At 29.0% G+C, this 14,581-nt stretch overlaps 4 protein-coding genes across 6 annotated transcripts; 1 reads left to right on the forward strand and 3 right to left on the reverse strand.

The window, feature by feature from the left end:
* Positions 1-131: 131 nt before the first annotated feature.
* LOC128394417 (COP9 signalosome complex subunit 6-like) lies at positions 132-1,590 on the reverse strand. Its single transcript, XM_053354742.1, has 3 exons — positions 1,048-1,590; positions 798-959; positions 132-684 (listed from the first exon to the last, which is right to left on the reverse strand). The coding sequence occupies exons 1-3, from the start codon at positions 1,432-1,434 to the stop codon at positions 325-327; spliced, it is 909 nt and encodes a 302-aa protein (XP_053210717.1). The 5' UTR covers positions 1,435-1,590; the 3' UTR covers positions 132-324.
* Positions 1,591-1,776: 186 nt separating this feature from the next.
* On the reverse strand, positions 1,777-4,171 carry LOC128394480 (uncharacterized). 3 transcript variants are annotated; one of them, XM_053354811.1, is made up of 3 exons: positions 4,018-4,171; positions 3,061-3,484; positions 1,777-2,749 (listed from the first exon to the last, which is right to left on the reverse strand). In XM_053354811.1, exons 2-3 carry the CDS (start codon positions 3,463-3,465, stop codon positions 2,024-2,026), a joined length of 1,131 nt encoding a protein of 376 aa, XP_053210786.1. In that variant the 5' UTR covers positions 3,466-3,484; positions 4,018-4,171; the 3' UTR covers positions 1,777-2,023. The 3 variants fall into 3 exon arrangements, with proteins under 3 accessions (XP_053210786.1, XP_053210787.1, XP_053210785.1); XM_053354812.1 differs by having other exon boundaries at positions 3,737-4,167; XM_053354810.1 differs by having other exon boundaries at positions 3,596-4,166.
* LOC128394481 (uncharacterized) lies at positions 4,088-6,278 on the reverse strand. Its single transcript, XM_053354813.1, has 4 exons — positions 6,107-6,278; positions 5,911-6,037; positions 5,061-5,200; positions 4,088-4,984 (listed from the first exon to the last, which is right to left on the reverse strand). Exons 1-4 carry the CDS (start codon positions 6,159-6,161, stop codon positions 4,560-4,562), a joined length of 747 nt encoding a protein of 248 aa, XP_053210788.1. The 5' UTR covers positions 6,162-6,278; the 3' UTR covers positions 4,088-4,559.
* Positions 6,279-8,572: 2,294 nt separating this feature from the next.
* LOC128394478 (probable serine/threonine-protein kinase DDB_G0282963) lies at positions 8,573-14,458 on the forward strand. Its single transcript, XM_053354807.1, has 4 exons — positions 8,573-9,974; positions 10,192-10,897; positions 12,777-13,193; positions 13,287-14,458. Exons 1-4 carry the CDS (start codon positions 8,884-8,886, stop codon positions 13,764-13,766), a joined length of 2,694 nt encoding a protein of 897 aa, XP_053210782.1. The 5' UTR covers positions 8,573-8,883; the 3' UTR covers positions 13,767-14,458.
* Positions 14,459-14,581: the final 123 nt, after the last annotated feature.

The following is a 14,581-nucleotide window of genomic DNA, read 5'->3' on the forward strand; positions in this document are numbered from 1 at the left end:
TACATTTAATTTCTTTCTCCTAATTTAAATATGTCAATCATTTGGAAACTTCTTAGATTCACTTTTCTCTTTTACTCTCATAAATCATTTTTTGATTGTAATTAGAAAAAGGAAATTTATCCATATCCATGTATAATAATATAAAACAGGCAACTGATTTAATTGTGATTTTAAATAAAAGACAATTTGGCTTTTGTGTTTCTCACAATTACGAGGAGTAAATTGTTTAAGAATTTACAATCTTTTCGCTCATTGTAATCTTCATGGTGGAAAGGAACACGGGAAAATTTAGCTGAATAATCTCAAAGAGTTCCACCATTATTATTACATGAATAATGCTCTGATTCGTCGACCAACACCTTGGCGATCATAGAGAATGTTGAACTTGTTGACAAATTGATTTAGAGTGTTTGAAGCTTTGGTTATGGTGCTCAGGTAGGTTATTAAAGCAACGTCATTACATTGATTGTAAAATTGTTCAGAATATTGTCCATTGTTGATCACTGGAAGCCTGTGGCAAAGGTTATGAGCTTCTCTCAGAATTTCATCGTTCCATGGGATGTTACCTTTTTGTGTATCTTTCACATAAGCTAAGACTAAACTAATACGATCTCGTAGCATTTTAACAGCATTCAATTGACAACCAAGATGTTCTGATACAACTGAACTGTGTGAATCAGCTCCCTAATAGAAAAAAAATACAATTTATAAACCAACGATTAAAAAATTGAAGAATCACATCAAATAAATTCAAATTTTGAGACACAGGCACTAATTGTAATTGATTGAAATCAAACCTGAGGTGTAGCTGATAATTTAGCAACATGATCCAAGCCGATCCTTTCAGCTTCTTCAGTCTTGATTGTATAATTTAAATCAACGAACAACATTTTAGGTTCTCCATTGACAATATCAATTATGGTTTCAAACATTTTAACAGGTAATTTGGTATGGCGACTCTAAAGAAATGAACCGAAAAAGACAAAGACAATGAGAAAAGCATGTGAAGACAAAATGGAAAGATTAGAAAATGGGGAATTAACTTACATAGGGATTGAGCTTAAGTAAAACGGGTGATTCGTTGATCTCAAGAATTTGTTGATGAACTCGAATGTCAGATTCATCAGGAGAATCTCCCGTAGTATACCAACCAAGGAAATCAAGATCAGGGAAAACTTGTTTAAATTGATTCTCTTTCTGTAGGTAATAGGTTTTATCGATAATAATATCCATCTCGATCCGGTCAAAGAGAAGCTCAAAGGAGTTCATTATCTCAATATTTCTACCCTCTTGTTTACCAATTAAAGCACCAACAACCTGTTGCTCTGAACTATTCTGAGCCTTCAATCGAGTCCAATGTTCTGAAATATTCATTATAACCAAAGGATGAAGAGAAGCAATCAGAGAACCGGTAATGTTACTATGAGAAGTCATTGTTGTCAGCTCAATATATCCCAACACCGAAAAGAAACAATCACAACTAAACGCAAAAGATTAACAGCAAATTCAATAGAACTCAAATAATTAAAATCGATTGGAAAACAATTAAATATCTAATCAATTGATTAACTTGGAGAAAAATTTGTTTACAGAAAAATGAATTTTCTTTTGAAGAAAAAAATTCTAACGAAAATATGGCTCCATCTAGTTTCCTTTTCTTGAACGAAAAAATTTTTCGAAAAGCGGTAAAGTTAAATTGTAATAAAATTTTATTGCGAAAATTAAATTAATTAAGAAGTAAATTAATTAGCAAAAAATATTGACAATTAATCATAGTTTTCATGAGGGGGACATTAAAGTGTTATTTTTTATACAAGAGAAAAAAAAAATATTACAAATTTAGAAAGAGATAATGATGATATGTGAGATTGATGGAGAAATGAGCAAAAAGATCACAATCAATTTTGATTATTCGCAATTGTTTATATAATTACATGCATCGGGCAAATTATGATTATCATTGATATATAATTTAAATTGATTAATGGTTGATTAAGAATAGAATAAATAATTATCCAAATGATTAATCTAAATCCCAGATGATTCGTTTTCTTTTAGCAGGTTTAGGATTATCTTCCGGATCGGGTGATGTGATTGTCGCTGTTGTAACAATATTTGTCGAGGTCAAATTAACGGTAATCGATCCGTTAGTATTGACCTTCCTAACGGTATTTGAACTTTTTTTCATAACAACAACAATACGATTCTCAATTCGAGGATCACAAGCAGTAGTTGTAGTACATTCTAACGGAATGACCAGTGGACTTTTCGACTCGTTCAATTTAAAAGAGTAATCAACGGGTCGCTGGTAGATTTTAATTTGCCACAATTTAATTGGAATTAGTTTATAATCGGTCATCGATGAATCAGTTTCACTGCTGCTAATTGATTGACTATTTTGGGTGGAACATGAATCATCGGGCTCATCTTCAAGTGCGTCCCAATTCAGCCTACGGCGATGAGTGGACAGGCAACTCTTTGAATGAAGTGTGGCCGGTGAACCGGGCGGAGTGGTACAATTAACCTCTTTAATTACACGAACTTGATTGTTAAATATGCGAACAGGTAAGATGGACAAAGGTGTAAAGTCTAACATGGTTGAAGGTAAATTGTGACCCATGGTGGTCAAGTTTGTTGAAGGCTTTGAACTCGCAATCACGTTGAAAATAACAGCAAACGATTCAAGGTCAAGACGGATGTTGTGTCCCACTAAATGGTCAACGGACAAATGAACAAATTGAACCAAATCCTGTCGAGGAACAAAAAGAAATGAGTTAAATTAGAAAGACTCAAAATGAAGGTAAAATTTTTACTTCTTGTGGTCAAGCAACAAAAAAAATTGACCAAAACTTGGACTTAAAGCCTAAAGGGTCAAATTTAAATCCATTGATTAAACAGCTTAATTTAGGGAAAAAACTAAGATCACTAATCCGTTTTGGTTGTTAAAAGCTTTTTCTGTTTCCAAATTTACCCGATTGACTTTTTCTCTTGAAGGGATTAAGAGTTTTCAATCTAATTAATAGATTAATTGTTCTCCCTACGAATTGACAATTTAATTACCTCGTACTTGGCCTTATTTACTGAACTAAATTTATCCAAACTTTTCCTTGTCTCTTCAACAATTAACGTCCAATGGTGAGTATCATTGATACAATATTTATCCATTTGATGTAACATCTCAGTGAATCCAGGCCTTGGCCCGAGGCCATGACAATCAATTAACGAAGTAAATTTAAATTTAAAAGATGATAACAATTTAAGGATAATCTGTATTAATATAGATTTAATTGTTGACAAATTTTCTCCGATCACAGATCCATGAGATGATGATGAGAATTGAATAAATCGATGAAAACTATCAGTCGCTGTGAGTGAACACTTAAGACTATGGAGAAAGTGTTTAAAACTGGCATCATCAGGTATCGATGGACAATCAACAGTTGATCCATTGGTAATTAATGACATAATTGTCCCGAATAATCAACTAAAAACAAAATTAATAACAAAAAAAAAGAGAACAGAAAAATTAACAAAATTAACAAAAAGATGAACAAAATTTGAAAATGTAAACAAAGAATCAAGAAAAAAATCAAACCATAAATATAAGTAATCAATTTAAAATCAATTAAAATTATTTGAATAATTTGATGATGGACACAAACTGGACACTAGAATTGACCATCAAATGTAACTTAAGTTTCACAATTTAAGTGATTAATTAGCACAATATAATTACCATAGAGAGAGAGAGAGAGGAAAAAAGTAAACAATTCCAATGAAAAGGGTTACATCATAAGGGACAAAATGACAAAGGGCAACATTGTTACTCTTTCAAGCTCACTCACTCTCTCTCTCTCACTCTATCACTTTCTCCCTTTAACTATTAGGTATTTAAACTAATTACTGATTAGACTGTGTAATCAATTTGATAAAGACAATTAATATGATGATGAAGATAAACAAAGAAAAAAAAAATGTAACTGTAAACAAAGTAAACGATTGCGTTTGATTGACAACCTTGAGTCACATTTGTGGGTTTGTAGTGGTCAGTATTTGGATTTCACATTTCCTCTGGACAAACACTTCCTTTGGGATGATAGACACTTATACAGAGAAAGATAATTAATTGTTTGTTTACATTTTCCACTAATTAACCAGCTAGAATATTCCAATGGCAGCCAAACGATTTTCACCTCAACAATTAAACTTTGTTTCTTTTTCCCTCTTGTTGATTGTAAATTAACGCGCGACAATCAACTATAGTTGATTAGCTATAGCTAATCAATTAATCTTCAATTTTTTTACATTTTTTAAATTGTTACAATTTACATTCACTCACTAACCTAAAGATAACTGATTAACTTTAATCGTATTGTTGAAAATTGTTTCCAATTTCTAATCTAAACTGATTATTTATTATCAGCTGATTTCTGTTGACAATTCAACTTTAATTAGTTTAAATTAATAGAAAATGAAAACTTTTTGATTTACACTTTTTTTGTTTTTCACTTTTATTTTCTAATGATTAGTGAATTACAATCAATAAATTTGTTTACACGTTAATTGTATTTAATTTTGTGAGCGATTTTCATTAACGGAATTAGAATTGAAACTTTTTGTTTCTCGAAATTTTCACCGGCCAATTGATGAAAATGTGACATCAACTCTGGATGCTGAGATTCACATGCATCGATGGACGGATAGTTTTTACAGGCCACATCGAAGACACCAGCGACCATTTGATTAATTTTCTCAGCCAGGTAAGGTCCAGTGTCGAGTCCAGTTTTATGTTTACAGTCCTCGTCGATTCCTTGGACGAAACAATTAAAAACATAATGAGCTGCACAACAAGAAGCCGTTAGGATCTCCTTTTCATCCCCGCTGACCTGATCGGCGGTATATTGAAGCATCGCGATCACTTTATTCAAACAACCGGACAGTTTACTGGTCTCATCGTCGATACAACGAATGTGAGATAGAAATTCTATTCATAAATTGATACGGTTAATTGTTGACAATTAAAAGAGAAACTTAGTCCAGATAGTTAATTGTTTACTTACGAGATCGACCTTGTTGGGTGTCACATCGTTCACTTATAATTTGTCGACTATTTTGTGACACTAAATTGAACATTTCTCGAGGTAAACCATGTAAACATTTCTTGTATTCTCGAACACAATTAGCCTTTTCTCGAACCAATCTAAGCAACAATTAACGAATTAATTGACCACAGTTAACAGGTTATACGATTTGAGTATTGAGCACAACAGTTTGCAACTGATTGTGAGAGGAAACAATTAACGCATCTAACAATTAAAACTTGATTACAAGGTTAAGATTGTTTTCACTTTTGATTCACAATTAAAATCAACAGTTTTCATTCACAGCTGATTAGTGGAAAGTTTTTTCATTGTTATTAATCAATTTAGACTTTTGTGTTTTGGTTTTACCTTTAAATCATTTGGAAAGCTAAAGTATAAAACTAATTGTGATTGTTTATTACAATTAATTAGCTTAATTGTTTGATTAACTTACTTGCAATGGTGAACCATATCATCCTCATTTTGGACGAAAGTTAAATTCCAATCGGTGAAATAAACTAATTACACAGTTAACAGGTTATACGATTTGAGTATTGAGCACAACAGTTTGCAACTGATTGTGAGAGGAAACAATTAACGCATCTAACAATTAAAACTTGATTACAAGGTTAAGATTGTTTTCACTTTTGATTCACAATTAAAATCAACAGTTTTCATTCACAGCTGATTAGTGGAAAGTTTTTTCATTGTTATTAATCAATTTAGACTTTGTGTTTTGTTTTACCTTAAATCATTTGGAAAGCTAAAGTATAAAACTAATTGTGATTGTTTATTACAATTAATTAGCTTAATTGTTTGATTAACTTACTTGCAATGGTGAACCATATCATCCTCATTTTGGACGAAAGTTAAATTCCAATCGGTGAAATAAACTAATTTCTTGAGACACTCATCAGAATCAGTTAATTGTTTCTCACAATCTAAAGTTGAAACTCCTTGAAAATGAAAAAAATAATCAAATTAAATCCAATTGTTCACAATTAACTATTACAATCAACACATACCTTCATTTATCAAGGTAGATATTGAAAAGATGAAAATAAAAATGATCCAAATCATTTTTTTTCCTCAGCAATTAACTAATCACAAAGGCGAATGATGAATTTGATTAACAAAAAAAAACTGATTAAATTGATTGTTAATCGTTGTCGTTGTTGATTAAAAATGACATAGACTATTATTATTACTCGTCTTTTTATCAATTCACAATTAACCTCGAACAGTTATTAAGAAAAAGTTAATTGTGATTAAGTAAATTAGATGATGAAAACAATGCGAATCCAATAGAGTGTAATAAGTCACACTTAATTCATTTCAATGGAAATTAATTTCCACAATCAAGGATTCCTGTGACAATTGATAATATAAGAAATTAAATCATTGGAAAAAGTTAATTGTTATTACCTGGAAAAAGACAAAGAGAAAAATTAATCATAAAGATCCAACAATTAACGAACCTCGTTAATTGTGGTCTCATCCATATTCATCCATAAAGTAATCAAAAATTTAACTTCTTATTGTTTTCCTCATGACCATCACTGATTGTTAAGAATTAAGTTAATTGTTGGAGAGCAATAAATTACTCAATGATTAACAATTAACCAATCATGTCAACCTTTCAATTGGGAAATTATTATTATCATTTATTACTTGTTGTTGAAATTAAACTCCCTTGATTAACAATTAGACTTATTAATTTACCTTGGAAATTAATTTTAATTTTGATTAATCAATCAGCGATAATTGTTATCATTGAATGATTAACAATTTGTTGTCCAATTGATTGTTGGTGTTACGATGAAATCAATTTTTTGGGCTAATTGTTCACAATTTAAAGATCTCACTCTGACCAAACCTTAAATCATTAGTTGATTTAAGTTTATCGCCAGCGGCAGTTAGTTAATTGTGAATCTTAATCATCACCTTATTAACCATTCAAAAAGGTTGGAAAAACTTAAAAAGGTAACAATTAAGATGTTTAATTGAGCTGTTATTGATTTGGAAAGTGAGAGCAATTTAAGAAAATAACTAATTATTATTATGATTATCAGCTAATTCCTCCAATTGTTGGTTAATTGTGTGGAAACATTGTTCTAATCTTGTCATGATTAAGACGAAAAGAGAGTGAGATGATTAATTACAATTAAGTTAAATTGTTAATTCTTGTCAACTTATCAGGAAGAGATTACAATTTATTATATTGATTAAAGGATAAAAGTTGATCACAATTAACTTTTAAGGAAAGTGAACAGAATATGAATCATCATTAATACAATTTGACAATTTAAAATTTAAATTGTTGCAAAGAAAATTTATCAATCAACAATTTATTCAACAATTATCCTTATATTATGATTGAATTTGATTCTGATTTAAATCAACAATTTAGGAAAAAGTTTACATGGAGATGATGATTAAAAAGTTATCATGATTTAACTTGATTAATTAACGTGAAAATGATATTGACAATTAGTAAACAACAATTGATTGATAGCAATTTAGGTCAACCAACAATTACAAACAATTTAGGCTAATAGGTACATAGACACACCTTGAAATTTAATATAAGTTTAATTGTTACAATTAACCAAGAAAAATTAATCCAACAGGAATCAAATTAATCAACGATTAAGCTTCTGATTAATTTTATTAGATTATTGGATTGGCGAAAAAAAAAATTAATTTAATTTGATTGGATTGGTAATTAGAGTTAACTGATTTTAATTACAATTCACTTTCTAATCAGTTTCAACTTTCTAATTGCTGTTTAATGATCAATAATTTAATCATCTTAACTAACAATTTAACCTTTAATCTAATACATTGGACAATTAGATAGATCAGATTAAATTGTTGACTTAATTTGATATAATTAAGAAAAAAATTCTCGATTCTCATAAGGATCAAGTTAATGTATCTTTTTTAAATTAAGATATTTATCTATTTAATTGTTGATTATCTTAAATTGTTCATTTTGATTATGAAAGAAAAAAAGTTTCATTAACTAAATCAAATCACTTCAATTAGATATCAAAGTTTTCCTGGTCAATTAAGTTTCTCAACTCTGGTCAAGTTATTATAATGATGTTTACCATTGATAATGATTAACAAATATTAACACAATCAGTGTAACAATCATGTTGATTGTTATAATTAAAAGTAATAAACACCAATCATCACAATAGACAATCAAAAATTAAAAAAAACAACAACAAGGTAACAATTGATTGTGGTGAAAAATTATAAAACGATTTATACATACACTGATTGTTGGCTATTTAATTAACTTGATAATGATGATGGTGTTTATAATGATGTTAATTGTTAATTGTGACAATTGTTTTAATAATTTTCATATAATAACCACAAGGGCTTGACCTTTAAGGTGACACATTTAATTGTCATGAAGCCAAAAAAAATCACAACAATTACAATACAAGGTTACAATTGATTCATTTTATTGATTGTTAACCATTTGTTTAAGTGATAATGACCTTAAGGTGCGTTTATATTGGCAAACAATCAACAACAATTTAAATAATTTGTTAATTAGACATAAGAAAATTACTATTACTAAAAACTGATCATAATCAGAATCTGAATTAGTCAAATTTGTCAAGAAAAATTTATTATCAAAAATTTAGAAATTCTACCTTAGAATTGATCAGTTGATTAACAGAACAGAATTGAAACAATTAGCTAATTGTTGGTGAAAACGAAAAGTGAATCAATAAGAAAAAGAGAAACAAGTAGCGCCTCTGGTGGAATAGAAAACAAACTAATGAACTTTTTCTCTTTTTCAATTCATTTAACTTTTACTCTTCGCTTTGGATTGTTGATAAATTTACCGTTTCTTTTTTATTCTTTTTTAATTGTTAAACCATTTGGAAGATTTGGAATTAATTTCATGATGGAAAAACCACCAGTGGCTGATGGTGAATGGATAAGTTCCAAAAAAGTGGTTAACCATAAAACTCGTCAAGTAGAAACTCGGATTCAAAGACAACTAATCATGGAAGATGGTAAAGTGATCGCTGACAGTGGACCACAAGTGACCATTAGGACGAAAGAAGATAACTGGACCGAAGAATCCGAAAACAGTGCCAAAAAAGGAATACCAATCGATGTGAAATCAATTGAATCCATGGTTAAATCACCAAAATCTTCATCGTCACCTTCACCTTCAATCCCAATTAAAACCAATGATGAAACTAAAAATGATAAAGAATTAATAATTAGTGAAAAGATTGAGACTAAGAACACAACCCGTGAGGATAAACATGAACGTTTCCAGTATCATGATGAATCAATTTCAGAATTAACTGGTTTTGATATTCACCAGAAAGCCTTGGTGTCACCCAATGATTTAATAACAATTAACTGTGATGTTATTAACGTTGAAAAAGATGTTGACATTGACCAGATTTTTAATGGTGACAATAATTTACCACCAAAAGGTAAATTAACTCACTTTTCAAGTAAAAGTCATAAAGTAACCGATAAAGAAGAGGTTAAAGAGATATCTAAACTTGGACCTGATGGTGAGATTACCAAGGAAACAGTTCGTACCTCTCACCATGAAGAGGTTTCAGATGACGAACAGCCTGAGGGCAAAGAAGAAGAAAAAAGTGAAAATAAGTCAAATATAGAGGATAAAGTTGCAGAAATATCAAAAAAATCATCATCATCTTCATCGCCATCAAGCAAAATTACATATTCACAAAATGCTACAAATCCAATCACCTCCTTACCAAGTAAAGCGAAACCTCATCATCATAATGTTACTCATCATCATCGCCATCTTGATGATGATGACGAGCATCATCATCATCCTATTTATGATATTACAGGTAAAGCTGATCACACCAACAAGTAAGTTAATTAACTTAATTATCATTCAAATTTTGAAGCTTAACCAATAACCATGATAATTGTACTAACACGCGTTTCTATTGATCAAATATTGATTATCCTAAACTGACACTTCCTTAATCTTAATTGGACTAATCATCTAAATATGAGTAGGAAATTAAATGAATCTTTTTTTTCTGATATTTGAATTTATTTATATTAATTATCTTTTCGTTAGGTGGATTGAGAGTCATTTTGGTTCATCTGATTCAAGTCAACATGATGTCAACAATAAAGAAATTGGATTAAATTCATCTTCAAGTGGTTCGATTGTTGATCGTCGAGGTCGTCCTCGCCAACGTATTAATCCCGCTATGAGTCAATCATATGATGAGGCTTATTATTCAAATACAAATGGTGGAAATCAAAGTCAATCAAACAATTCATCATCTAAATTAACCTCTGCTGCCAGTGATAAACTTGATTGTTCAATATCATCACCCTCACCACCTATTGGTAAAAGATACCAGCAACAATTTAACAAGCAAAAACAAATCAATTCAATTGGTTTCACTAAATTCAATGGAATTGGCAACAAATCAACAAATTCACCCTATTCATTTGTTAATAACAATCATAATAATAACAATAGTCCAAGTGAATCTAGTGTTTCAAGTTATATTCATGATTATCATCATTCATCAGAGGGATCACTTTCACCGTCAATCTTAACAACTAATCAACAGAATCAAGTAAAAAAACTGCCAATCAACAAGCAACTTTCATCATCATCATCATCATCCTATCATCTTGCTAATTGTAAACCAGTTAAATCAACAATCAATTCAAATGGTCACAATAATAATAGTCGAAACTTGATAATAAAAGTTAAACATCGTGTCCCTAAGGAAGATGCTTCAGTTCAAGCGTCATTATCAGATGAGGTTAGTCAATTAATCTTAATCAATGTTAATCAATTAAACAGTTGAACGTAATTGTAATCACAATTGACGTTGACCTTTTTTGTCCCGTTGATATAATAATATTTTTCATGTGAAAAACATGATGAAAAAAAGTTCTGATCAACAGAATAACCTTCAAACCTAATCCACTCAATCAGCTCTAATCAAATATTGATGATTTAAGATGATTAATAAAAAAAAATGAAATTACTTCACAATAATAACGGTAAACATTATAATCATAATCAAAACTGAATCAGTTCAATTTTTCAATTGTTTTCATATTGATAACTTTACTCTTCATCCTCCTTTTCCGATTTCAATTGAACTAAATCAATTGATTTACTTGATTATCATTTATGATTACGATGAATTATTTTATCAACAATTGACCATTATTGAGAGGCAATCAGCCATTACAATTGGAATCATTAATCACAATTTAACTCAACAAAATCAATCAATATTTAGAATTGAGATTGATTTAATTTATATTCTAATCAAGTAGTTAACTAATCAATACAATTTAGATCCAGAGATTATGAATAAACAACAATTTCATTTTTTACCTTAATCACTGAACTAAAATTGTAATGATTAACCAACCTACTGTTTATTAATCATCACCTTAACCTTAATCAAGTAATCACCATTTCTGGCTAAATGTTGTTTAATCAAGTTAACTAAATTTACTAATTCTCATAATGTAAGCATAAAATTATCAAAATAACAGTAACAATTAACACTTAATCAGGTTACATGAAAATAGTTTCAATTCTAATTCCAATCAGAATTAATGATTGAGAGAAAAACTTAATTGTGATTCGAGTTACATGTTTCTCTTAATTGTATTAACTAATTGTTATTATAACTTATTCATCTTTTTTTTTTCAAAATCCAGGGTCACAATTAAATTAAATCATTTAGATCTGTTGATTATGTTGTTGTTGTTTTTTTTTCTTCATCACAATTAACGTTATGGTTAACGAATCATAAATTAATCATAGTGATAACTGATTCTTTCTTGAAAAACCTTGATTGTTACAAGAAATTCAATATTTTCAAACAATTAAATTTAATAACAATTGAAAAATTACATTTCCATTTACACCAACAACTTGCTAACAAAATGATTGAATTGTTGTTACGATTTTAATTGTTACGTTTCTTGTGATTTCCAAGTGATCAGATTTAATTAAATCAAATTTGATTGCTGGAAAAACAGAACACTATTAATAAGGATTTGATTAATTGCTATGGTTACTTGTTAATTATTAGAATCAACTGAGAGACATTTAATTAAGAAAATGGTTAACAATCATATAGAAGGTTGAATTTTGGTTAACAATGGTTATTATCATTTACTTGTTTTAATTGTTATTAATTATAATAACATCCAGAACGTGAATACCATTTGAATAGCAATTTAATTTAAACAGAAAACTATTATTATTAACAATTAATTGAAAAATCACGAAAGTAAATGTTATTTAATTTGTTCGTGATTAACTTTCACTTTTATCCTTTTCCTCAAAAAAAAAAGTTAATTGCTAATCACCATAAGGATTTGATTCCTTCACTGATTAATAATATTGTTAATTGTTAATCTTAAAATGTGTTATCTATTAGGTTATCATTTGAATTTAGTTGTGAAATTAATTCAATTGTAATAATTAAGATAAGAGGAGAAAAATTAACTAATCAACTTAGTTTGGTGTTGTTTTTTTTTGTTAATCAAATATTATGAGTTAATCAACCCAAACCTAATTGTTGATTGATTGTTTTGGTTGATTGTGACTTTTTGTTTGAATTTCTTGCTAATTGTTGATCTCTCTTTTGTTTTTACTTTGTTTAATTGCAGGAAATTGATCATGATCATTTTAAGGAGAATACTAATTATGGAAAACAATCAATTAATTTAGACAACAATGGATTTAAGGATTTAAACAACAACAATTTAAATCGTCCAAGGCCAATTAAGACTTACTATTTTGGTGAACCTGTTCAATCAGATTTTCCAGTTAATCAAGAATTAAGTTCAACTGTTGTTAATCATAAAGATAATCTCAATTATTATCGATTACCTGTTGATGATTTACATGGATCCAAGTCAATTAATCAAGGATATTTGATTGAGAAATTAAATTCACCAGTCAATCATGATTATAATGATGATGAAAAATTTTCCAGATCACTTAATTGTCTTAGTGATCAACGGATAGTGAACGGGACATTTGATAAATTATTTGATCGATCATCACGAACTGATCTGTTTCAGGTAACAATTAATTGTTCGATCTGAAGAAAATCGAAGAAAATATTTAAATTGTCGATAAAATCATTAAGATAATTGTTTCAATTTCCTTCACAGACTCGAGATTATGGTTCATTGTCTAATTGGCGAAGCACAATTAACTTACGATCAGATGGATTAACTAAAATCGACAGATCATTTAACGGAAATCGATCGAAAGATGATTCATATTCTCGCGATTATAACAACAATTATATTCCAATTAAGCCTAATTATCGAGATTCCTTGAATCGAGTTACATTAAGAAAAGGTCACCTCGGGTCGGTTAACAATCTAATGGACAATCAATACAAAGTTGACCAAACAAATGACCACAAATCGAGAGGATTATCACCAATTCAAGAGCGAAAAGGTTCATCATTGGCTCTTGATAATAATCTTAATCTGTTACTATCAAGAGGATCATCTTATTGGCCCGAATTAAATCAACTTAAATCATCAATTAATCACCCAAACAATTACAATCCTAAAGGAACTTACAAAGTAAATAATAAAAATCGGACTCCCGTTCAGACTTATTATTTCAAAGCTAATTAACTAATCATCATGTTAACTATTGATCACACTGCCTCTAGATCACTATAACAATTATCTTAATCACAATTGAATTTCCATCATCATATTAATCACTTAATCAGTTGTAATTGTTTACATGTAAATTAAACGTTGTTAATAAACTAAATGCAAAAGGATAATTAAACAACAATTAATTTCTATGTGTTAATGGCTAAACAATTTATGATACAATTTGTTTACAAAGGTGAACATGATAAAATAATATTATCACAATTAACTAATAATCATTATAGTTGATAGTTGAGTAGCAATTAACTGTTAACTACTCAACAAGAAATGATAATCATCTAAAACAATTAAGAAAACAAAAACAATCATCTTCATTAATATTAGTGTTTAATGATTATCAGTTTAACTTTAATTTTGTAATTAATCTTTGGATTAACAATTTAGATCCAACGATTTAATCAATCAAATATTATCCTAATCAATTGATTGATTATTGATAATTGGGGAAAAAATTAAAGTCATGTAACCAATTACAACCAGTTGATTTAGTTAATAGATGTTAAGTGATTTAACTACAATTGATTATATTTTAATCACAGAAATGATTAACTTCCTATGTAAACTATTGATCAACCTCTCAAAATCAAATGTACAAGAGGTTTTCATTTAAATTGTTTGGACAATTAACAAATATAATTGATTGTTTGCTAATATCTTTACGCTTTCATCAATTGAGACAAAATTAGTTGACTTTTCTCTAGTAATTAATGTTGATAACTTTTGATTAACTGTTTTGATTGTTGATTTATATCAATCGCGATTAAATT

Source organism: Panonychus citri, unplaced genomic scaffold (assembly GCF_014898815.1).
Source record: "Panonychus citri isolate SS breed McGregor unplaced genomic scaffold, ASM1489881v1 Contig00139, whole genome shotgun sequence".
NCBI classification, from domain to species: domain Eukaryota; kingdom Metazoa; phylum Arthropoda; class Arachnida; order Trombidiformes; family Tetranychidae; genus Panonychus; species Panonychus citri.